The sequence below is a fragment of the Physeter macrocephalus genome, chromosome 11 (assembly GCF_002837175.3).
Source record: "Physeter macrocephalus isolate SW-GA chromosome 11, ASM283717v5, whole genome shotgun sequence".
NCBI lineage: Eukaryota > Metazoa > Chordata > Mammalia > Artiodactyla > Physeteridae > Physeter > Physeter macrocephalus.
Genome location: NC_041224.1, coordinates 107,551,396 through 107,575,626, shown reverse-complemented (window position 1 = coordinate 107,575,626; position 24,231 = coordinate 107,551,396). Strand labels below are relative to the sequence as shown.

The 24,231-nt window shown below is 57.9% G+C and overlaps 1 protein-coding gene and 1 long non-coding RNA gene across 2 annotated transcripts; one reads left to right on the top strand and one right to left on the bottom strand.

The window, feature by feature from the left end:
• The first annotated feature begins 1,852 nt into the window (after positions 1–1,852).
• ZFHX2 (zinc finger homeobox 2) lies at positions 1,853–15,568 on the top strand. The gene is made up of 9 exons (XM_024118433.2): positions 1,853–3,914; positions 4,102–4,619; positions 5,193–5,433; positions 7,006–7,080; positions 7,512–7,570; positions 9,014–9,214; positions 9,605–9,731; positions 9,907–13,377; positions 13,639–15,568. Exons 1-9 carry the CDS (start codon positions 1,868–1,870, stop codon positions 14,616–14,618), a joined length of 7,719 nt encoding a protein of 2,572 aa, XP_023974201.1. The 5' UTR covers positions 1,853–1,867; the 3' UTR covers positions 14,619–15,568.
• On the bottom strand, positions 5,695–23,947 carry LOC129392538 (uncharacterized). Its single transcript, XR_008618638.1, has 3 exons — positions 23,627–23,947; positions 21,970–22,125; positions 5,695–5,793 (listed from the first exon to the last, which is right to left on the bottom strand). It is a non-coding gene; the product is annotated as an uncharacterized lncRNA (long non-coding RNA).
• Between the last annotated feature and the right edge of the window lie 284 nt (positions 23,948–24,231).

Here is a 24,231-nt window from a genome sequence, read left to right as displayed (position 1 = left end):
TCACTCTTGTGGCCTCTTCCGTTGCGGAGCACAGGCTCCGGACGCGCAGGCTCAGCGGCCATGGCTCACGGGCCCAGCTGCTCTGCAGCATGTGGGATCCTCCCGGACCGGGGCACGAACCCGTGTCCCCTGCATCGGCAGGTGGACTCTCAACCACTGCGCCACCAGGGAAGCCCCGACTTTTTTTTTTTTAATCCCTGGGGAGGAGGAGGGGGGCGGCTCATCTCATACAAGCCATTGTCTTTCAATTGGCCAGAAGCTCTCCCACCTGTGATCTGGAACGCATCTGAGAGTAGCATGGTGTCTGCAGGCCAGAGGAAAGTCACTGTGGCCTCTCTGGCAAGAGGACCTTGACTTTGGGAAACTAATTCAGGGTATGGAAAATCTGAGGGTCTTTCCCAGAGCTGATTTATTCAAGACATGTATGGGTATGATGTGGCAGGCATCTTTCTAGGTACCAATGATAGGGCAACCAATAAAGCAGAGTTCCTGCGCTCATGGAACTTAGTTTCTAGAAGGGAGAAATAAGGAAACCAGGAAATATCAGGTAGTGATGAATCTCTGAAGAAAATACCCCTCCCCACCCCCCCATCCCCCCCGCCGGTTGTGTTAGCTTCTGTAGAGAGGGGAGGCCTGTTGGAAGAGGTGCTATTTAAGCAGACACCGAATGACAAGGAGCCACTGGGCAGAAGTCTGGGGGAAGATCACTGCAGGCAGAGTAAACAGCTCGGGCAAGCTGCTAAGGTGGGAATGAACCAAGCAGGCCAGTGGGCTGGAGTTAGCCAGCCAGGTGGGGTGGAGAGTATTAAAGATGTGTCAGAAGTAGGCAGGTGCCAGATCAACTAGGCCTTTTTTATAGATCAGGGAGCAGAGTTTGGATTTTATTCCCAGTTCAGTGAACTCACTGATGGGTTCTCAGCAGAATACAGTGTGGTTTACATTTTGAAAGGTGATTATGATGCCTGAAATTTGCTTTAAAACAATACAGGAAAAGGGGAAGTGGGTGAGGATATAGATGAAACAAGATTGGCCATGAGTTAACAGCAAGGTCCTACTGTATAGTAGAGAGAACTATATTCAATATCCCGTGATACACCATAATGGAAAAGAATATAAAGAAGAATGTCTCTGTGTGTGTAACTGAGTCACTTTGCTGTAAGCAGAGATTGCCACAGCATGGTAAATCAACTGCACTTCAATTAATAAAAAAAAAAAAAGATTGGCCCTGAGTTTGGAGACTGTTGAAGCTGGGTGATGAGTACAAACGGGTTCCTTATATTGTTTGGTCTATCTTTATGTATGTTTGGCATTTCTCATAATTGAGAATTAAATAAAAGATCATTCTGAGTGGAAGGAGGGGCAGTAGTGGAAGTGGAGGCCAACGTGGAGTCTGTTGCACTAGTTCAGGAAAGTGACAGTAATGGCTTGGGCCAGGGTGGTGCTGACGGAGATGAGGATGAATGGAAGGCTGAGACGCTCGCTTGAGAGACTGCTGTCGAATTGCCTGCCTGTGGGTGAGGGCGAGAGGAAACTTTGGGTTTCTAGCCTAAGCAACCAGATAAATGGTGGTACCAATTTTTGAGATCGGGAAGATGGGAAGAAACAAGTTCAGGGCAGAAATAAACAGTTCTGATCCTGGACATGTTCACTTTGAAGTCTGTTAGACGCTAAGGTAATGAAGCTTCAAGCTGGCAAATGGGTGCTTGAAGCCGGCGCTCAGGAAGGAGGGTGGGGACGGAAGAGCCGGAAAATCAACTGCCTGACTGGGTGTCTCCGCTGCCACCTCACAGCTCCGCTCTCTCCGTGTCTCCCCCACAGGGTCCTGGCTGTCACGCTGAAATGAACCCCCAGCTCTCCTCCGTCTGCCATGGCCACCCTTAACTCGTCCTCTACCGCTGGCACCACCCCCTCCCCTGGGCACAATGCCCCGTCCCCGCCTCCGGACACCTCCTCCCCCCGCACCCCCTCTGATCCTGTCACCAAAGATCCCCCTGCTGCCCCCTCCGCCTCTGAGAGCATGAGGTCCTCAGAGCCCGGGGGGCAGCCCCTGGAGCCAGGCTGTGGCCTCGTCCCACCAAAGGAGATAGGGGAGCTCCAGGAGGAGCCTGGCTGCGGCGGCTTCCCGCCAAAGGACCTGGGGGTGGAAGAAGACAAGGAGCAGGGGAAGGAAGGAGGAGGGCTCCCTCCCGTGGACCTGAGCGACCACTTAGTCTTCACAGCTGGCGGCGAGGCCTGCCTAGTGGCCAAGCTGTCCCTGCCAGGTGGCAGCGAACTCCCGTTACCAAAGGGCTTCCCCTGGGGTGAGGCAGGCATCAAGGAAGAGCCCAGCCTGCCCCTCCTTGCCCACCCGCCCCCTGTACACCTCACTGCCCTTCACATCCAACATGGCTTTGACCCAATCCAAGGCTTTAGCTCTTCTGACCAAATTCTGTCCCACGATACCTCAGCGCCATCTCCGGCCACCTGTGAGGGAAGGGATGGAGCCTTCTGGAGCTACCAGCTGGCTCCAAACCCACCTGGAGATCCCAAAGATGGCCCCATGGGGAGCAGGGGAGGAGACCCCAGGGCACTCTTCTGGCTCTGCCTCCCGTGCCGCCTGGGTTTCGGCAGGCCCCAGGCCTTTGTGGGTCACACACAGTCTCACGGGGTGAAGCTAACTGCTGCTCAACACCAGGGCCTGCCAGGCAACCCAGCCGTGCTCCGGGAGGGGGACGAGGGCTGCGTGGCCCTCCTGAGCTTCCTGGAACCACAGCTGCCTGCTCACGCCCCTTTAGAAACACCCCTCGACAATAGCAGCACCGTGAACAGGGAGGCCCACGCGGCTCAGACCGAGGATGGCCCCGCTGCAGCCGAAGCCCAGGCCCCTGTCCTGCCCGTGGAAGAAGGCATGGCCCCCAGCCCGCCCTCCCCGCTGACAACCCCGGCCGCCTGGAACCCCAGCCCAAGCCAAGCCAAAGAATCGCCGACGCTGGCAGGCGAGGCAGGGCCAGGTTGGTTGCCCGAGGGGCAAGAGGAGGATGGAGGGCTCTGCCCCTCGCTCAACCAAAGCTCACCCACCTCCAAGGACGGGGGCGTTCTCCCTGCCCCAGTGGGCTCCCCCGAAGACCCCGGTGACCCGCCCCAGCCCTATCGCCCAGCCGACGACTACACCCCGGCCCCTGCGGCCTTCCAGGGCCTCAGCCTGTCCAGCCACATGGCTCTGCTACACTCGCGCAACTCCTGCAAGACGCTCAAGTGTCCCAAGTGCAATTGGCACTACAAGTACCAGCAGACCCTGGATGTGCACATGCGGGAGAAGCACCCTGAGAGCAACAGTCACTGCAGCTACTGCAGCGCTGGGGGCGCCCACCCTCGCCTCGCCCGGGGGGAGAGCTACAACTGTGGCTACAAGCCCTACCGCTGCGACGTCTGCAACTACTCCACCACCACCAAGGGCAACCTCAGCATCCACATGCAGTCCGACAAGCACCTGGCCAACCTGCAGGGCTTCCAGGCGGGGCCGGGGGGGCAGGGGAGCCCCCCAGAGGCAGCGCTCCCGCCCCCCGCGGGGGACAAGGAGCCCAAGACCAAAGCGTCCTGGCAGTGCAAGGTGTGCAGCTACGAGACCAACATCTCCCGCAATCTGCGCATCCACATGACCTCCGAGAAGCACATGCAGAATGTCCTCATGCTGCACCAGGGGCTGCCGCTGGGGCTGCCGCCGGGGCTGGTGGGGCCAGGCCCCCCTCCCCCAGCAGGGTCTGCCCCTGCCACCTCCCCTGACCTCTTCCAGTACTTCGGACCGCAGGCCCTAGGGCAGCCTCAGGCTCCCTTGCCTGGCCCCGGGCTGAGGCCAGACAAGCCCCTGGAAGCCCAGCTGCTTCTCAATGGCTTACACCACCTCGGAGCACCTGCCCGCAAGTTCCCCACAGCTGGTAAGCTCCCTGGGTGTTCTCTTTTCCCTTCCTCGGGGCCAAACTCGGTTCCCTGCTTTCTCCCCAGGGCCAGCCCTGCCGCTTAAATAACCCCGGCTCCCTCAGCATCCACCCCTCCCATTCCCACACAGCAAGCTGACCCTGCCCTGTTCCTTCCTGGGGCCACTAACCTGTCTCTGTCCCCTAGCCCCCGGCAGCCCCTCCCCGGATGCCCACCTGCCTCAAAGTCAGCTTCTGGGCCCCTTGTCCGACGGGCTGCCTGCCTCGCCGCCCCCAGATGACGGCCCATCCCTGAAGGTGTTCCGATGCCTCGTGTGCCAGGCCTTCAGTACAGACAGCCTGGAGCTGCTGCTCTACCACTGCAGCGTGGGCCGGAGCCTCCCGGAGGCCGAGTGGAAGGAGGTAGCTGGTGACACCCACCGCTGCAAGCTCTGCTGCTATGGCACCCAGCTCAAGGCCAACTTCCAACTCCACCTCAAGACTGACAAACATGCTCAGAAGTACCAACTGGCGGCCCACCTGAGGGAGGGGGGCGGGGCCATGGGCACCCCCTCCCCAGTGCCCCTGGGAGATGGGGCTCCTTATGGGTCCGTCCCCACTCTGCACCTGCGCTGCAACATCTGTGACTTTGAGTCCAACAGCAAGGAGAAGATGCAGCTGCACGCCCGGGGTGCGGCCCATGAAGAGAACAGCCAGATCTATAAGGTGAGAGTGGGGCAGGAAGGGTCTGGGATTTGAAGGGCACAGCACAGAGCCTGAGGGAGAGAGGGGTAAGGGGACGGGGCTGGAGCAAGGAGATGCAGAGTGGGAAGGTGATGTGAAAACCCAGAGGGGGCCGGATTGGAGAAAAAAGGCCAGGGCACCAGGGGGAAAACTATTTGGAGACAGACGTGGAGAAAGACCAAAGGATGGGCTTTGGACTCTGACCAAGTGACTCCAGTACTTTATTCAACTTTTCTGATGTTTGGGAATAGGGGGAGGGTTCTGTGTCTGCTCAGTCCATCTTGTCCCCAGAAGTTCAAGAGGATGGAACCAGATTCCATTCATATACTAGGAGGGAGTCCAGGATTGGTAGGAGGAAGAGGAGGAGACGGGGTGGGGGGGGGAGAAAAGGCAGTCACACTCAGGTGGCCAAAGGAAGGAAGAGGAGGGCCCAGGAGGGAGGAAGGGGTGTCGGGGTGCTGCTGGTCAGGCCCTCCGGGGAGGCAAAGGGGCCCCCGGGACCTGGGGGCGTCCATCCGTCCTTCTGCGCCTGAGCAGCCTCCTTCCCGTTTCCAGTTTCTGCTGGAGATGGAGGGGGCAGCGGCGGGGACGGAGCTGGGGCTGTTCCGCTGCCTGCTGTGCGCCTGGGAGACGCCCTCCCGCCTGGCTGTGCTGCAGCACCTGCGCGCCCCTGCCCACCGCGATGCCCAGGCCCAGCGGCGCCTGCAGCTGCTACAGAGCGGCCCCGCAGCCGACGAGGGGCTCTCAGCTCTTCAGAGCATCCTGAGCTTCAGCCACGGGCAGCTCCTGCCTCCCGGTGAGGAAGAGCGGACTGGAGAAGAAGAGCTGGGTGGGGAGGGCAGCCAGGGCGGGAGCTGGGGGCCCAGGAGAAAGTGGCACGGGGACGAGAAATGGGTCCGTGCACAGTCCAGAGCAAGCGGAAAGGCGCTGGGAGGGCTGCTGAAACTGGCTTTTAGGAACACTGGGGCAGCCGAGGGAAGTGGGGAACAAGAGGCTGCTGGAGGAGGAGGCAGAGAAGAGCAAGGATTTTGCTGGGTGGAGAGGTAGAGCAGGGAGGGAGGTAAGAAGGAACCACCCAGTGATTCCGAGTGGTGACTGGTGTGCTGGCAAAGCTTGGGGCGGGCGGGCGGGGTGTGTGTGTAGGGTGTGGCAGGAGCTGGTCAGGAAGGAGAGGAAGGGAGAAAAACAGAGAAAGGATAGAATCAGCTTTGGGCTGGGCCAGGACTTGTCAGAAGGAGGTGGGAGCTGGGGGCATGGCCCGAAGGCAGCAGGATGGGAAGCCCTTGATGAGCTCCCCAGCCTCTTCCTGTCTCCTAGGAGGTCTTCAGTCCGAAGGCTGGGCTTAGGGTCCCCCTTAGGCAGTTGACGTTGTACGAGAGAGACTGGGAGGGAAGAGCCCGCCAGGCACCATTGATCCAGAGGGTGCAGAAGAGCCTGGAAGGGGCTGTGAGAGGTGGGCACAGGTGTCCGGGCTTTGCAGAGGCCGGCGGTGGGCAAGGGTGAAGGCAGGGGCAGCAGGAACCAGGAACAGGCAGCATTGACTGGTGCTAATTGAATTGCCAATACACTGGCTGGAGTTAAGTGCCGGAGGGGCCCAGATCAATAGCTAACGATCCTGGAGCAGGACTGAATGGAGTTAAGGAACTTTAACACTTTAATTAGGCCGCCACCGAAAATAAATTCCTACACATCTGTCAATTCTTGCTTGAGTGGTAATCTCTCCCAGCTAGACCTGCCGCCTCCTGCTTACTGCAGCTGCTTCCTTTCGACCTCACCTTCCCTCTTCGGCACCCCTCACTCTACATTTCTGGGCTCCCTTCTTCTAGGATCAGTCAAGACAGGGAGCTGAGTTTGGTCCTGTTTCTGTCACCTGCTGCTGAACCTGTTCCCTCATCTTTAACGACGGGGCTAGACTAGCAGAGATGATTTCTTAGGCTCTACCAGTTCCAACACTGTAATTTCCCCCCCCCATCCTCTGTATTTCTTTTTGGCGGCTTTTTGTCCTCTCCTGCCTATTGAGTCATCTATCCATCTTCTCCCTTTACTGCCTGGCTGCTTGTCCTGCTTCTTCCGCCCTATGTCCTCCCTTCTCTGATGCTTCATCCTTTTTTAAATTTTTATTTATTTTTTTTTTGCGGTACGCGGGCCTCTCACTGTTGTGGCCTCTCCCGTTGCGGAGCACAGGCTCCGGACGCGCAGGCTCAGCGGCCATGGCTCACGGGCCCAGCCGCTCCGCGGCGTGTGGGATCCTCCCGGACCGGGGCACGAACCCGTGTCCCCTGCATCGGCAGGCGGACTCTCAACCACTGCGCCACCAGGGAAGCCCTGCTTCATCCTTTTAAATTGACTCTCCCTTCATCCTACACAGGGAAGCCTCCTGTCACCCCCTTAGCTGAGCCACCCACCCCTGAGAAAGATGCCCAGAATAAGACAGAACAATTGGGTGAGTTGCTCATCTGGTCCATTTGTTTCTCCATCCCTTGCCCTCCTCACCCCCCGGTCCTAATATTATACATTCTGAGGTGCTTGTGGGACCTTGCGGTAATCCAGACACCCAGCAAGGCCTCCTGTGCAGAAGGAGCTAAAGTGATCAAAAGAAAGGGCTCATCAGAGGGAAGGGAGGCGGAGCCACAGAAAGCTGGGTGCTTTTGCCCTCTGGCCATCCCGCTAACCCGGGCTCAGCCCTGCCAAGCTCCCCTCCCTGTACTGAGCGCAGTTCTGTACTTCCCTGCCCTTTCTCCCTTTCCCCAGAGCCCACCCCTACCTTGGAAGCCCTCTGCTACAAATCAGGCCATCTTAAGGGCCGGGGCGGGGGTCTGTGAAAGGAAGAGGGTGGGGCTGTCAGAGTCTCTTAATCTCTCCTTTCATCTTCAGCTTCTGAAGAGGCAGAGAACAAGACTGGCCCTCCTGGAGACAGTGCCGACCAGACCACGGTCAGGACCGGGGTAACTGGGAAGATCTGGGCGGCGGGGGTGGGGTGGGGGGGGGCGTCTAATTTTACTGAGATCTGCTCACATCCTAAAGGCTGAACTTCTAATTAGTAGATCTTTACAGACAAGAGATTTCAGACCAAAGGCAGATCTAATTTTGTCGTGCTTGTGACTTACGTCACTCCAAATACAACATTTCAGAAATTGCACCTAGGTCCAGTTACCGGATGTGAGCACCAGCTGAGCTGGCCCTGAGGGGTGGAGCACAGAGGGAGACAAAATGAAAAGAGAAAGGCAAAAATAAAACACTAGCTGCTGCCCAGCTCTTTATTCCTGCTGGGAGCAGAAAGATGGGAAGTTCGTCTTCTACAGAGAACCCTGAGCCTGGGTGGAACTGCCCTGGCACCTCCTTCCTCAGGCTAGAGGAACTGACCCAGATGATCCACGCAGACAGCAAGCTCTGCAAGTCTCCGAGTGGCTGACCTAGGCAGGGCCCAAGAGTAGCTTAGCTCTGTGGCCTGAAAGGGTTCATTCTGAGGGGATTCCCAGCCTTTGGTTTTGAGGTGCCACCCTGTGCCTCCCAGCTCTCCAAACCGGACTGCAATATGCCGTGTGTATTACGACTGCAAACTGCTGCAGTGACGGCTTATGTCCTCAGCTCCCCTGCCTCCTAACTCCTGTTCCAGCTATCTGCTCCCAGGGCTAGGTGCATTAAGATGAGCGTCTGGATACCTTTCCTTTATGGCCGTCCCCTCCCTGATATGCGGGCCTGGACCAGTGGCACAGGAGACAGGAGAGGAAGTGCAGGCTGACAGAAATGCAGGCTGCAGGTCAGGCAGTCAGGTGACTGAGGCGGAAGTAGAGGGGCCTTCACGCCCCACCCCAGGCTCCCCAGCCCCACCCTCTGGAGGTACGGGTGGGCGGGAATGCGCCAACAGCGCCAGGCCAGAATTTTCCAGGGCCACTGGGGGAGCTGTGGTGTTTGTTTACATTAAAAAGGGAAGGGGAGAAAAAGGCAGGCAAAGAAAGTGGGAGCGGAGGGAGAAAGAGCCGGCTTCGATTCGGGAGCCTCTGGGTCCAGGAAGTGCCAGAAGCAAGGGGAGCTATTTCACGGAGGAGATACAGGCAGGGTGGGGGCAGGTAAGAAAAGAAAACTAAATCAGAGGAGCTAGGTACAGGGCCATCCTGTCGGCTGGAGAACGGAGTAGGGCAGCAGAGACAGGGGAAGAGAGAGGCCAGGATGGAGGGAGAGGGCAGGACAGAGAAGGCGGGCCAGCCAGGGCAGCCCAGCCTAGGCCTTTGTCCCCGTCCAAGTGAAGCGAGGGAGGAGCCAGCTTTCAGGACTGGGACTCCTCCTCCAGCAGGGGTAGGACCAGGCTGTGTCCCGGTGAGTGATGGTGAGTCCCACCCCTCCCTGACACCTCCCCCACCGCCTGTGTGCCCCAGGTGTTCTGCTGTCCATACTGCAGTTTCCTGAGCCCAGAGTCCGAGCAGGTGAGGGCGCACGCGCTCTCCCAGCACGCAGTGCAGCCCAAGTACCGGTGCCCTCTGTGCCAGGAGCAGCTGGTGGGCCGGCCTGCCCTGCACTTCCACCTCAGCCACCTGCACAACGTGGTGCCCGAGTGCGTTGAGAGGCTGCTGCTCGCGGTGAGTACAGGCTGGGGGGCCAGGCAGGAGGGGAGGCAGAGGCCGCGGTGTCCGGGCAGCTGTGTGTGCTGAGGGGAGCGGCTCTGCATGGATTTGAAGGTGGAGTTTAGAGCTGGAGGGAACCTCAGAGCCGAACCTGTCCAGAGCCTCTACTCGCTGGGGAGGAAGCGCCCTTGGGTCCTGAGAGGAGCTGTTCCACAGCAGGCACGGCTGCCAGACAGGACAGGCTGCAGCCCAGGCCCTCTCCTCCGTGGGGAAGGCAGAAGTTAGGTGGGAGGTTTGTCCACAGAGGAGTCTGGAGCTGGGCTGGGCACAGACACAGGTGCAGAGCTGGGGGGTCTGGGGTAGTGGGACGGCGGTGGGACGTCACTGGGATCTCTTCCATCGCAGGCCACAACTGTAGAGATGACCTTGACGACCAAAGTGCTGCCGGGGCCCGCTCTAAGCCCTCTGGGGGACGGCCCAGAGCCCCCCGCTCCCGGGCCAGAGCCTGTGCCCAGCAGAGACCAAGCAGCAGGTAAGGAAGGGCGGGCAGACCTCCCAAGGTGGCAGGAAAGGGGACCTGGATTCCTCAGACCAAGAAGGTCTAAAGACAAGTGAGGCAAAAGGATGAGTTGCCCTAGATACTGAGTGGGTGGGGTCTGACTTAGACAAGGTTCCCTTCTCACTGCGCCGCCTTCTCTCTCCCCTAGAAGGCCCTCACCTGACCCCGGAAGCCAGTCCCGATCCTCTTCCTGAGCCTCCCCTGCCCTCAGCCGAGGCCCCAGACAAGCCCATGGGAAGCCCTGACCAGCCCCCTTCTCCAGCCCCGTCTCCAGCCCCTCGGCCCGATGCCCAAGCTGACGAAGTAGCTCCTCCACCCACCACGGCTGAGGAGGAAGAGGGGGCTGGCGGGGAGCCCCGCCTGGCAGAGCCAGCTCCAGCTGACTCTCGCCACCCTCTGACCTATCGGAAGACCACCAACTTTGCCCTGGACAAGTTTCTCGACCCTGCCCGGCCCTACAAGTGCACTGTGTGTAAGGAGTCCTTCACGCAGAAGAACATCCTCCTGGTCCATTATAACTCGGTCTCCCACCTGCACAAGATGAAGAAGGCTGCCATTGACCCCTCCGGGCCCGCCCGTGGGGAAGCCGGTGCCGCCCCCGCCCCCGCCGCGGCCACAGACAAGCCCTTTAAGTGCACGGTCTGCCGCGTCTCGTACAACCAGAGCTCCACCCTGGAGATCCACATGCGCTCCGTCCTGCACCAGACTCGCTCGAGGGGAGCCAAGACGGACGCCAAGGCCGAGGGGCCAGAGCGCGGCCCCGAAGAGCCCAAGGAAGGCGAGACTGAGGGGGAGGTGGGCACTGAGAAGAAGGGCCCTGAGCCTGGTGGCTTCGTGTCTGGTGGACTGCCCTTCCTGTCCCCTCCCCCACCGCCCCTGGACCTGCACCGATTCCCAGCCCCCCTCTTCGCCCCACCAGTCCTGCCCTCCTTCCCTCTGGTGCCCGAGTCCCTGCTTAAGCTCCAGCAGCAGCAGCTGCTCCTGCCTTTCTACCTCCATGACCTCAAGGTAGGGCCCAAACTGGCACTGGCTGGGCCCGCGCCCCTGCTGTCCCTGCCGGCCGCCGCCCCTCCTCCCCCGCCCCCCAAGGCCGAGCTGGCTGAGCGAGAGTGGGAGCGGCCACCCGCGGCAGAAGAGGGGAACGAGACAGCGCCCAGCTCCCCCCCACAGCCGACGCCCAACGAGGCAGCCCGCACCGCAGCCAAAGCCCTTCTAGAAAACTTTGGCTTTGAGCTGGTGATCCAGTACAATGAAGGGAAGCAGGCTGTGCCCCCTCCCCCAACCCCACCCCCACCCGAGGCCCTGGGGGGTGGGGACAAGCTGGCCTGCGGGGCCTGTGGGAAACTCTTCTCCAACATGCTCATCCTCAAGACACACGAGGAGCACGTGCACCGCCGCTTTCTGCCCTTTGAGGCCCTGAGCCGATATGCCGCTCAGTTTCGAAAGAGCTATGATAGCCTCTACCCACCCCCGGCAGGGTCCCCCAAACCTCCCGATGGGCCTCTGGATTCGCCTGCTCCCCACCTGGGCCCACCTTTCCTGGTCCCAGAGCCTGAGGTAGGGGGGGCCCGCCCCCCTGAGGAGCGAGGCCGGGCAGGAGGACGCTGGCCCCCAGAGGAGGAAGAAAGCTCCAGAGGGAATCTTCCTCCCCTAGTGCCTGCAGGCCGCCGCTTCTCCAGAACCAAGTTCACAGAGTTCCAGACCCAAGCCCTGCAGTCTTTCTTTGAGACCAGCGCCTACCCCAAGGACGGAGAGGTGGAGCGGCTCGCAGGTCTCTTGGGCCTGGCTAGCCGTGTGGTGGTAGTGTGGTTCCAGAACGCCCGCCAGAAGGCTCGCAAAAGCGCCGGCGACGGTGGGCCTGTGCCCAGCGGGGGAGGCACTGGAGGAGCCTCCGGCTGCCGGCGCTGCCGCGCCACCTTCTCCTGTGTGTTCGACTTGGTGCAGCACCTCAAGAAATGCTATGACGACCAGCATCCGGAAGAGGAGGAAGAGGCAGAGAGAGGGGAAGAGGAGGAAGACGCAGAGGAGGAAGACGCAGAGGAGGAACAGGGCCCGGAACCCCCAGCAGGGCCTGAGGACCCATCACCAGAACCTCCAGACAGGGAAGAGCTGGGCCAAGCAGAGGCCACAAAGCCAGGAGGCAAAGAGCCGGAAGGGAGGGCCCCTCCCTCGCCCTCCCCCGTCCACGCCTGTGACCAGTGCGCCATGTCTTTCCCCAGCCAGGACCTCCTGACCAGTCACCAGCGGCTCCACTTCCTGCCACCTGTGCAGCCCAGCACTGCCCCCCACCTCCTAGACCTGCCCTTGCTGGTGTTCGGGGAGCGAAACCCTCCGGTGCCAGGCACTCCATCAGTGCCAGGGCCACCCCTCAAACGGAAGCACGAGGACGGTAGCCTGTCTCCCACGGGCAGCGAAGCAGGGGTGGGTGGGGAGGGTGAGCCCCCCAGGGATAAGCGCCTGCGCACCACCATCCTGCCCGAGCAGCTGGAGATCCTGTACCGCTGGTACATGCAGGACTCCAACCCGACGCGCAAGATGCTCGACTGCATCTCCGAGGAGGTGGGGCTCAAGAAGCGAGTGGTGCAGGTCTGGTTCCAGAACACCAGGGCCCGGGAGAGGAAGGGCCAGTTCCGAAGCACCCCCGGGGCAGTGCCCAGTCCGGCAGTCAGGGCCCCCGTCATACCCAGCCCCGCGCCCTTCCCCAAGTTCAACCACTTGCTGGGCAAGGTGGATGATGGGGCTGGGAGGGAGGCCCCAAAGAGGGAAACACCCGCTTTTCCCTACCCCACTGTCACCCCTGCTGCTGGGCCTCTGCCCTTCCTGCCACCTGGGAAAGAGGCCCCCACTCTGACACCAGAGCCACCTCTACCTCTCCCACCTCCCCCTCCACCCAATGAGGATGAGGGCCCAGAGGAACCATCTAAAGCTTCTCCAGAGAGTGAGGCTTGCAGTCCATCTGCAGGGGATTTAAGTGATTCGTCAGCTTCCAGCCTGGCTGAACCAGAGTCCCCTGGGGCCGGAGGGACCAATGGGGGCCCAGGAGGTGGGGCTGGGGTCCCAGACGGCATGGGGCAGCGGCGCTACAGGACCCAGATGAGCAGTCTGCAGCTGAAGATCATGAAAGCCTGCTACGAAGCCTACCGCACCCCTACCATGCAGGAGTGCGAGGTGCTGGGGGAGGAGATCGGGCTGCCCAAGAGAGTCATCCAGGTCTGGTTCCAGAACGCTCGCGCCAAGGAGAAGAAGGCCAAGCTGCAGGGGGCAGCAGTCGGTGGGGCTGGGGGCAGCAGTGAGGGCCCCTTGGGAGCCCAGCGCACCGACTGCCCCTACTGTGATGTCAAGTATGACTTCTATGTCTCCTGCCGAGGCCACCTCTTTTCCCGCCAGCACCTGGCCAAGCTCAAGGAGGCGGTCCGAGCCCAGCTGAAGAGTGAAAGCAAGTGCTACGACTTGGCCCCAGCACCCGAGGCACCCCCCGCTCCCAAGGCTCCACCTGCCACCACACCTGCCTCTGTGCCCCTCGGGGCTGCCCCGGCTCTGCCTCGCCTGGCCCCGGTCCTCTTGTCCGGCCCAGCTCTGGCCCAGCCCCCGCTGGGCAGCTTAGCTCCTTTCAGCGCAGGTGAGTGAGAGGTTGGGAGAAGCCGGACTTCAGAGGGCATCTCCCTCTAATGAGGTGCCCTTCCTTTTCCTTCTTGACTCCTCCCATCTCCAGTCTCCTCCCTGGCCTCCCTGTGTTTCCAGCTGGTGGGGTAGAGAAGGGGAGGAGAGGGAGCATGGAGGCCAGGTGGTGGGGACGCATGAGTATGTGGCTGGAGGTGGCCTCCAGCAGGAAGGATGGCAGCGCCAGGAGGTGGCTAATCATCACTCTTCATCTTCCTAGGCCCTGCAGCCTCCTCAGGCCTCCTTGGCCTCACCACTTCGGTCCTGCCTGCTACCACAGTGGTCCAGACTGCTGGCCCAGGCTGCCCCTTACCTCAGAGACCTATGCCCGACCACACCAACACCTCCACAGTAGGCACCACTGACCCTGCCCCAGGCCCGCCTACTGAACCCTCTGGGGACAAGGTCTCCGGTGAGCGAAAGCCAGCTGCAGCCCCCGCCAACTCCTCCACCGATGCCCTCAAGAACCTCAAAGCATTGAAGGCCACTGTCCCAGCCCTGTTGGGGGGCCAGTTCCTGCCCTTCCCGTTGCCCTCTGCAGGGGGGGCCACGCCGCCAGCTGTCTTTGGCCCCCAGTTACAGGGGGCCTACTTCCAACAGCTCTATAGCATGAAGAAGGGACTGTTTCCCATGAACCCCGTGATACCTCAGACCCTCATCGGACTGCTCCCCAACGCCCTCCTCCAGCCACCGCCCCAGGCCCCCGAGCCCATAGCCACAGCGCCTCCGAAGCCGCCTGAACCGCCCGCTCCAGGGGAGGGGGAGGCCGGGGAGGCCGATGAGCTGCTGACAGGCAGCGCTGGCATCTCCACCGTGGACGTGACCCACCGCTACCTTTGCCGCCAGTGCAAGATGGCATTTGACGGGGAGGCCCTGGCCACTGCTCACCAGAGGTCCTTCTGCTTCTTTGGGCGGGGCTCCGGGGGTTCCATGCCCCCCCCACTGCGGGTGCCCATCTGCACCTACCACTGCCTGGCATGTGAGGTGCTGCTGAGTGGGCGAGAAGCCCTGGCCTCGCACCTGCGCTCCTCGGCCCACAGGCGCAAGGCGGCCCCTCCCCCAGGGGGCCCACCTGGCGCCGCCACCAACGCCGCCACTGCCGCTACGGCTGCTGTGGCTTTTGCCAAAGAGGAAGCAAGATTACCTCACACGGACTCCAACCCAAAAACTACTACTACCTCTACACTTCTAGCTTTATAAACAGATAAACCAAGACACGGGGGCAGGCAGGGAAGGCCTCTGGGCTCCTTCTCTTACCCCAAGGGGTGTCTGGTGGGAGCTCAAATCCCTCACCCCACCCTTGGCCCCTCCCACCCCCCTGGGAATCTCTCAGTTCCCACCCTCAGTGGGCTTCACACACCCCACCTCCAGCAGAGTCCTGCCTCCTCCTCCACCCCCAGACACACCGATCCTTCACAAATCCTTGCCCCTTGGTCTTCATGGGCAACACATCCATCTTGCCATCTCGATTATTCATTCACATCCACCCTGCCCACCCGACATAAAATCTATCCTTGGTTTCATCTTCCTACAGCCTCTTTCCTACTGAATTCCCAGTCACCCCTCCAATTCCTATAAACACACAAATATGTTATCCCACGCTGTTCCACTGACTGAGAAAACACCAAAAAAAAAAAAAGAAGAAGAAAGGAAAAAGAAAACCCAAGACAAGGAAGGGGGAAGGAAAATAAACTTTGCCATTCCCCCTTCTCCTTCCTACCCACCTCGTCTAGAGCACCATACCGCTCACAAACTCTTTCCAAATACTCAGTTGGCTCCCAAGGTTGGAGCCTGGGATGGGCAGGGAGCCCACGAAACTCTAACCAAACTGGAGGTCAGCGGGGAGAAGTGCTCCCAGCTCACTCTCCTCACACCCCTCCCTCCTCACCTGACAGGGGAGCCCCTGTGGCCTGAACTCTAGGGGAAGCCGCGGCCAGGAACCCCTCTGCCAGCCCCGACCTGCATCCTGGAAACTGCAGTAACTTATTCTCAAAGGCTTTAAACACAGAGATCCTCTCAGCAGCCGTCGGCCTGCCCCTTGTCCCAGCCCTGCCACGTGGCGGTCCAGCCTCCGGGACCGGCGCTGCCCACCAACGGCAAATCCAAAGTTCTTTAAAAAAAAAAAAAAAAAACTGAAACACACAACCAAAAAAAAAACAAAAAACAAAAAAAAATACGAGTGCGGGAGAGAGAGAGATGGAGAGACCAGAGGAATGAACTAATGAAAAACAAACTTGGAAAACACAGGAAAAAAAAAGAAAAGAAAAAAGCCTGGAAACTCTCCCATCAAACAAGTGGTTTTTTTCCTGTTTGTGTCACTCCCCACCCCACCCCATTTTAAGGGTTCAAGGGTCTTTGAACCACCTTGTCTCTGGAAGAGCAAATGGCTTTAAGTCCTTGCTTGGGTTCAGTGGTCCACAAGACTAACGGGAGTGCAGCCCTGCCCTGGCTGTGCCCAGCCTCAGAAGCAGGAGCTGGTAATGGGGAGAAGAGCCTGGAGGCTGGGGAGAGAACCCCATCCTTGCCCCCTGAATTGAGTATTTATCAGGACAGGTAACAAACATCCCCTCATTCTCAGCTGTGAGTTACAAAAGTCAGTGTCACTGAAAGTAGCTTGGCCGTCTCAGGAGGAAAGAGGTGGACTAGCCCGGGCAGTCTGGTTTCTGAGTCTTGGGTATGCTTCTCTTTCATGTAGCTGCCACCATCTCCTCTCATCCACTTCTTTCACAAACCTCTCCTCCCATTCCTCTCCTGGTGCCCCCTTCAGATTTCTGGCACTTCTTGAACCTTTTTGCCTTTGTGGGGGACCCTTATTCCCCGTCTGCGTTCTTCCCACACCACCCCATCCTCTCCCCCTGCTTCCTCCGGCCTGGCCCATCTCCTCCAGGAAGCAGCAGCTGCTGGAGGTACCCCCCGCCAACACACACACACAAAGGAGTCAGGACCTCCCTAATGGGGTCTCGAGCTGAAGACTGCTGAGGGGATAGGTGGGCAAGGAGATGACTGAAGCACAAGGTGAACCTCTGATAGAGTGAGATCACCAAGGGAACCAACAGATGAGGAATACACTAGAAGAGGGTTCCCCACCTCTAACCTCGTTGTCTCTGTAAGCATCAAGTAACTGTGGCAACTCCAAAGCCCAGCTACAGTGGCACTGGGTGGAGACGCAGGTGTTTTAGCAAAGAAAAGCCTGCAAAAATTTCCCAGTCCTCCAGGTAGTTTCTCCTACGACCCTTGCCCCTAAGACCTCCTCCTTCTAGGTAGTCTCCTTCCAAACTCTCCCTTCAGGCTGCTTCTACTACCAGTATCCATTTCATACACGCACACACACAAATTCAGCCAGCCCTGGGATTTAGGTTTCCTGGCCTGTCACTCTGTTCCTTGAACATGTTAACACTGAAGCAGTGGCTTATGTGCAGAAAAGACAGGAGGAGAGAAAAGGGGAGGGAAAACTTAGCTCAGTTCCTAGTCCCCATATGCTCTGTGAATCTCACTTCTGGTCCCATTCATTTCTAAAATGAAAAGCTCCTAACCTAGCACATCAGGGGTGGGGTGGATTAGTTATTCTGATGATGCCAAAAATGCCAGTTACAAATGCAAGCAAGAAGAGTGAAACTGCCCAACCATGGGCTTGCTCTTGCTGCTTCCACCTTTCCCCCACCCCAGCATCTCTCATGCACCCCTCCCTCCCTCCCTCTCTATCCTTTTCTCTCTCCTGTTGAAATTCTGTGCATAAAACTATTTTTCTTAGCAGCATGTGTATCAGGAAAGAAGCTTTTTCACTCTGTGCTTTCTGGGAATGTGTATGTGTATAAAAGTTGAAAACAAAGAAAAATTAGAAAAAAAAAAAACAGGAGAAAAAGAGGGAACGTTTTAAAGAAAACCTTGGCAAACACCTTGCATGAGATGATTAGAGGTGTGGTTTCATGCATTTTAGGGATTTACAGCCAGGGTAGGTTGGCTTTAGTTTGAACTATGAATATTTTCACCAGGAGTTAATATAGCCACAAATTCCTCCTCCTCTTGCCCTTCAACATAATCTCTTACACCCAGATTCCCTGGCGTGGAGAATCCCATGTACATTCACAGTCGGGGACTGGAGCTGACTGAGCAGCTGTCCTTACCAGGAACTCTATAATCTGGGGGACAGAAGAGCCTGGCCAACTGCTGACCTAGGTCAGTCAACGTGCTTCTGGAGGGTGTGCCATTCCATGTTCCCAATGGCCGGAGCATTCCTCCCTAACCCCTTCCTGAGACCACAATCCTCAGCAGCAGCACTTCTGCTCTGGAGATTCAGTGAGTGGGTGGCTCCTGTGGACAGAGGCTGAGTCAGCACAGCCCCGTGCAGAATGCTAGAGGTGAATGCCAAGTTGCCCAGGTTAAAATGTGTCGCTTCTGTGGAGCAGTAAACCAACTCGCGCGCGTGGCACATCCATACCTATCTTGTGGTACCCTGCCCTCCCCGCCAGCTCTAAAGTGAGCCTGAATCAAGGGCTCCTAAGATTGGTCTTCCATGGCTCGGGACAAAGGCTTAGGGTTTCTGACATACCCAGGTCCTAAAGCATCCAAATTCTGGTCCACCCTACTTACTGTCAGGGTCAGTACCAGGAGGAGGAGGTGGAAATGATCTTGGCTGTCTTTGCTCTAAACCAGAGCCTGTATGGGGATGGCTTAAGGTACCCAATTCTCAACTAGGAACAAAAATCAAAGTCTGCGGAAGAAAATGAGAAAATCTGAAGCCGTAGTGGCCAAATGGGGCAGAGTCTGCAATAGGACCACAGAAAGAGACCTGTTCTCCCCCCCGCCGACCCTCTAGCCCCTGAAGTAGACACATTCTCTCCTCTAATCATTCATCCCTGTATAGATAGTCACATCTGAAATACAGAGCTCTGTGTATATGACTGCACCAACGAAGCAAGCAAGCACACCGTCAGAAACAGCAGCAGAACCATGTATAGAGAGAGCTACACGGATACACACAAATGCCAGAAAGAATGGGCCCCACGGGCATATAGGCACAAGGGCCGTGCCCCAGAGTCATCAACTACACTCCCGTTAAGTAGAAACACCCTCCAATACATAGTAATTTTCTTCACACAACAGGAAGTAGGAAAAGCTTATAAACAGAGAAATGTAACCAGTGTCAAGAAGGGTGACCAAATGTTGACCATTAATCCATGGGAAAGGACCTTAAATTCCTCTGGTGTGGAGACACCATGTACATTCACAGTCGTGGACTGGAGCTGACTGAGTAGCTGTCCTTCCCAGGAACCCTGTAATCTGGGAGACAGAAGAGCCTGGCTAGGGAGGGGAGGGAGGTAGAAGAGAAACCAGGAAGAAATTCTGAGGAAAACTTAAATGAAACGCAGGGATAAACTGTGCTGGGACCCTGTGTTACATGAAGGGCCAGGTATTGGGGAGCAACTAATGAGAAACCTGTAAGCCCTGAGGATGTCATTCTCAGAGAATTGAGTAAGGAAGAAATGTCCCAATTCCAACGAAGTTCTGGCTGCAATAAGAAAGGCTATAGGCCCAGCCTCAGGGGTTTACAGCATTACAGCGTGGATACAATTGTGAAAAGATGAGATGAAAAAAAAGCCAGAGAGGATGTTCCTAGAAGACCTAGGCCAGGACTCGTTAAATCTGGGGAAAGACGGGAAGTGATCGATCCCCAGGGAAAGCCTCCGGGGGAAAGACATAAACTCCCAGAAGAACATAAAACTGAGTGAGGACCCACCCCATCATTCTCCTTCACATAGAGAATCCCCTCAGCCTTCAGACAAAGGAGAGACAAGGGGTCAATGGCATTATTCCCTGTCAGTAGTCTGAGCCTCATGTTTCTTGCAGCTCCCAGTCATGGAGAGGTGTCTGGCTAGAGGCTAGTGGGGAAGCAGGTTGATTACAGGTGGACCAGAAAGACAGTGAGGGGGGGAAAGGTGACCAGGGTTGACTCATACTCCTCCCCAGCCATACACACACTCTTAAACAAACAGTGGCTAAAAGACTGGAACAAGTAATCAGCAGGAGCTCAGCACTGCCCCACATCCACAGTCCCTCTGATATCCCAACCTGCAGCATGTCTTCTCAACTGGCCTGGCCTCTGCTGTGCTCGCTCCTGGACGGCCCCGCCAAGTGCTCAAACAGCAGCACCGGCAGCAACTCGCTAAGCATCAGCAGCCAGCCAGGCCCTGGACTCTGCCGACCCCTGCTTCCACTCCCCGGGACCCTGACCTGCCTCCAGAGAGAAGTGTAACTTGGACCCATCCCGTACCGAGCCGCAGAATCCACACCCATCTGACCGGACCGCAGAGAGCAATCTCCCGACAATGCTCCTAACCTAGGGGTTCTCAGTGGTCTGGTTTCAGAAACAGGGCAGCCATCCATCAGAACCCAGGGGCTGAAAGTGTCCCGTAAGGGATTCTTCTGTGATAACTCCTGCCAGTGAGAAGCATAGTTCTGGCAAGTTAAATGTGCTGATTTGACCTCACAATCTCTCCTTTTCCTCCTGCTACCCCCACCTAAAAACACACATCCACATACCCCCCAACACATACATCCCATGCATGACCGCATAAAGACATGAATATGGTTGGGGAGGATGAAGAAAGATGTAAAAGGCGTGGGAAATCCAGACCTGATTAACTGTCCTACAAGGTGACTGCCATCTCTTAGAACAGTGTTTCTCAAAGTTTTGTCCACCTGCATCAATGGTCACCTGAGAACTTGTTCAAAATGCACATCCCTGGACCACACCTCAGACCAACTAAATCAGAAACTCTTGAAGTGATTCAGTGCTTTCTGGAGTCTGAGAAGCACTTATTTACATTGCTCAGCCCCGTCTACATCTGTGACCTGCCCCCAACTCTCCAGCACCCAGGGCCTAACCCTGCTACGGCTGGGGCTGCCACAGGGGACTAGCGTCACCCCCAGGTTATCCTCCTCATTACCCTGACATTTGGAAATCTGACTATGTCTGCTGCTTATGGTGCCTATTCTTCAACAGGAGAAAAGTTACAAGCATCACTCTTGACTGAGTGCCTCCCTGTTTTCTCCTCTGCTGTGGAAACCACCTTGCTTCTTCTGAAGCTGCATCCACTTCCAGAGGTGCTGAAGTCAGAGAGCCCCCAGGCCGGGCAATGGCTTTACTCCCCTCTGAGCAGGTCCTACCCCCATCTGAGCCGCCCAGCCTCCCCTGACGTCACCCAGAGCCGCCAATTCTTCTACCTGAATATCTTCCTAGTCACTGACCCACAGCCTCTGGCCACCCAGGAAGCGAGGAAAGCCCAACCTGCTAGAAGTTCTTCCACATGGAGGCCCAAGGTCCAGTTTAGCAGGACTGCTGATGGCACTGCGTCTGGAGGTGTAGGGCTGGTCTGTGTCACCACAGATGCTGAGGTTCCACTCCTAGGGGCCTTCCTCTCTACCAGGGAGGGCTCATTGCTGATCCGTGGTCTCTCTTCCAGAGGTGGATTTCAAAGATAGGGAAATCTGTCCACCTCGAATTGGGAAGCCATAGAGAAATTCCTAAACACAAAACCTCCTCGAGTAGTCTTTCTGGAAGGACAAGTCCAAGTTGCCTTTGTCTTCCTAACACCTGCCCACCTCTCTAGGCCTAGAGCACATCTCCATCTTTCTAGGACTGTTATTGAATATGGGCCTTTTCACAAGGGAGAAAGAACCAGTTCAACTCAATCACAGCTCAGCCAATCACAAGGCACAGGGCAGAACGAAATACACACCGGTACCAACTACCCCACTACCCAGCAGCAAGGCCTGAGGGGCTCTCCTTCTTCCTACTCTTTCCCTTCCAATCTCTCCTGGCACCATCTTTGTGGCAACAGAGCTGGTTGGCCTCTCTCGAGGATCTCATTTTGCCCTCTTAGGATTTTTTTTTTTTTCTGTCCTTGCTCCCCAGAGAGGAATAGAGTCCACCAGCCTGGAGCCTTGGGTGTGACTCTTAAACGTGCCCTTGTCCCTCTGTGCTCCAGCTTCCCTTGGAATTCTGCTCAAACACAGAGTGGCACCATCTAAATCCCTTTCTTGGGCGTGGTGGGGGGTAGGAGGAGGGAGGTGGTGTCTGGTTGGAAGGAAGGCGGACTTGGGGTTGGCTGGAGAGCAAGGATTCAGCCCCTCTATCGAGGGTGTCCTCGGCTACTCCCCAGCAGGGCTCCACCCGGTGCGTGGCACGCCTGTGTGCGCCACTCTCACTGCCACCAAGTGGCGGTCATGAGCATGTTTGGTGGCTTTGGGTTTGCCGCAGTGCCAGGATCTGAGACGGCGTTCACGTGCCACTGCAGCGCTGCCAAGCGGGGCGGCATCTAGTTGGTTGGGTGCCAAGCGGTAGGAGCCAGGTGGTGATAGAGATGAAAGAGGGCTGGGGTAGAGGGAGGGGGCGGGGAGAAGGGCACCAGGGAGAAAACCAGACACTTCACTTGTTAGAGTGGAGAGTCCAAATGGGATCCGCAGAAAGGTGCCCTTCCTATTCTAGATCCCAGCTCACAAGCAAGCCCTTCCCTCCCCCACAGACGCCCGCAGAGTAACATATACAGACCAGGCAAGGGGATCTGGCCATCTTTAGCAGGAAACTGGCTGGGGGCCAGGCAGGACTGCCAGCCTCTCCATCCTCCTTCCTTGGGGTCTTGGCAATGGCGTGTTTCCTCCTTTGTGTCCTCACGCCTCTCTCCGTCTGTCGCTCCACTCCCCACACCTAAGAGGGAATGGGAAGGAGATCCCGGCAGAAAAAAGTCTGTTCTCCCAAACAACTCTCTCTCTCTCTCTCACACACACACACACACACACACACACACACACCAACCACACACCACACACACACACATACACACACACACCCCCCACACCACACACACACACACACCCCATCTCTCCTCCTCCCTTCTCACTCCTGGCACAACAAGCCTCTCAAGCAGATTGGCAAGAGACACCGCCACCCTCCCCACTTCACACAACACCAGAGCCTGTGCCAGGCTGCCTGGGCAGTGCCAGCACCCGCCCACCTCCTGCCGGGTCCCCTTGCTTCTTCAGTGCTCCGACAAAGGGCCGGTCTGCCAGGTCTGCCAGGTCTGCCAGCCCAACGAGCTCTCCCTGGGAGCGGTGGGCACACCTCTCCTCTTGGCTCTTAGATGCTCTTGGCACTTCCCTGGCTACTCTCTCCGCCACTTCACTTTCCCAGACTGGAAGAGGACCAATCACCTCAGAGCCTGACCATTTCCCAGAGCTGAGCTCTAGAGGGACAGCGACACCAGGAACACATCCCTGCCCCTCCTCTCTGCCCCCTGGGGCCCGTTCCCACGGATCCCGCTTGGGGCGCCAGCCTGACGGATGTGATGCCAATGGCTCCCGGGTCTCGAGCCTTCCTCCCAGAGCCCCAGGACTCCTGCCGCTGCCCCCTCCCCATTCGCCTCCTTCCATCTCCGCGGGCACGAGGGTGGCAGCCGCAGTGCCCATGCCTGCAAGCAGGCAGCATGAAGCAACTCAGGCACCCTCCTTCTGTCCTCCCAGGCCCCAAACCTCTGCCGTCCTTCCACTCCATCCTCTGTCCTTCTGGTTGGACACTAGGTTGGCAACCGCAGTGCCAACCCCCACCCATGCCCAGGAGGCTCACATACAGCACGCACTTAGGCGTACATGTACACGCGCACACACACATACACACACACACGGCCCCTTGAGTGCCAGGCAGCGGTGGCAGACACACAGCAATGCATAGTGACTGGTATACCCGAGAGGCAGCCAGATTCGGCACCTGATCCAGCACCCATTTGGGATTGGGTGGGGAGGCGGGCGGGCAGGCGGGCGGAAGGAAGGGTGATGGAGGCAGGCGATGGCCCTAGGTTGGCAGCCGATGGAGCTGGGAGAATGGAGGGAACAGATGCTCTTTGCCCAGCCTCCCTCCCTCTCTCTCTGAGATCAGTGCCAAGCTGGGGGGATGGGGAGAGGGAGGCTGGGGGAAGGGTGGCATTTGGAAGCTGGCAGGCGGGGGGGAGCTGGGTCCGCCCAGGCTGGGCAGTGCCGGCACTGGCTGCCGCCTCTCCACTCTGCCATCTGTCTCGCTTCTCTCCCCACCCCCTTTCTCTCTCTCTCTCTCTCTCTCTTTCCTTCATCCACAGCAAAACGAAAAGAGGAAAACAGGGTCCTCATCCGCCCACGCCCCACCTCTGCCGGACCCCTCTCCTGCTCCCACAACTCACCACACCACACCACCACCAAGCCATCTGTGCTCTCTCCTCCTGGCTCAGTCACCTTCTTTCCTTCGCCTCGCCCTCACACCAAAACGGGTGCAATGTTTTTAAAAAATAGATACATATGTATTTCACAAAGCAACTTAAAAGGAAAACCATTTTCTTTGGGAATGTCGTGTCCTTCTCAGTCTGGGTCCTCGGTGCCAATGTTTATGGCAGGCAGAGGGAGGGGACCCTGTCCTCAGCTGGTGCCCATGAATCCCATGCCAGGGAGGAGGGGTGGCTGGGGTGGGGTGGGGGCGGGGTGGGGTATCGGGAGAGCTCTCTTCTCGCTGCGCCTGTGGTGGTTTCTTTTCTTTTTTTTTTTCCCTCTTCCACTTCCGGAGCAGCTTCAAATAGATCTAGAGCCTTCCCCACCCCCAGTTCCCAGGGCCCCTGTGCCCTTCTCTCCCTGCTTTTGATTTTATTTCTCGATCACCCTTTCCTTTTGTGTGTGTGTGTGTGTGTGTACATGGGCGTGCGTGTGTGTGTGTGTGTGTACGTGTGTGTGCGCGTGAGTGTTGCATCCACGGCAGTGGGCACCGTGCCAGCCACCGCACAGCCATCTGTGATGC

Bases quoted from the DNA above. Each gene is read 5' to 3' on its own strand.
- ZFHX2 (XM_024118433.2), top strand. From the start codon at position 1,868: ATGGCCACCCTTAACTCGTCCTCTACCGCTGGCACCACCCCCTCCCCT. The intron at 9,732-9,906 runs GTAAGGAAGGGC...TCTCTCCCCTAG, and splicing joins CAGCAGAGACCAAGCAGCAG to AAGGCCCTCACCTGACCCCG. The intron at 13,378-13,638 runs GTGAGTGAGAGG...TCATCTTCCTAG, and splicing joins CTTAGCTCCTTTCAGCGCAG to GCCCTGCAGCCTCCTCAGGC.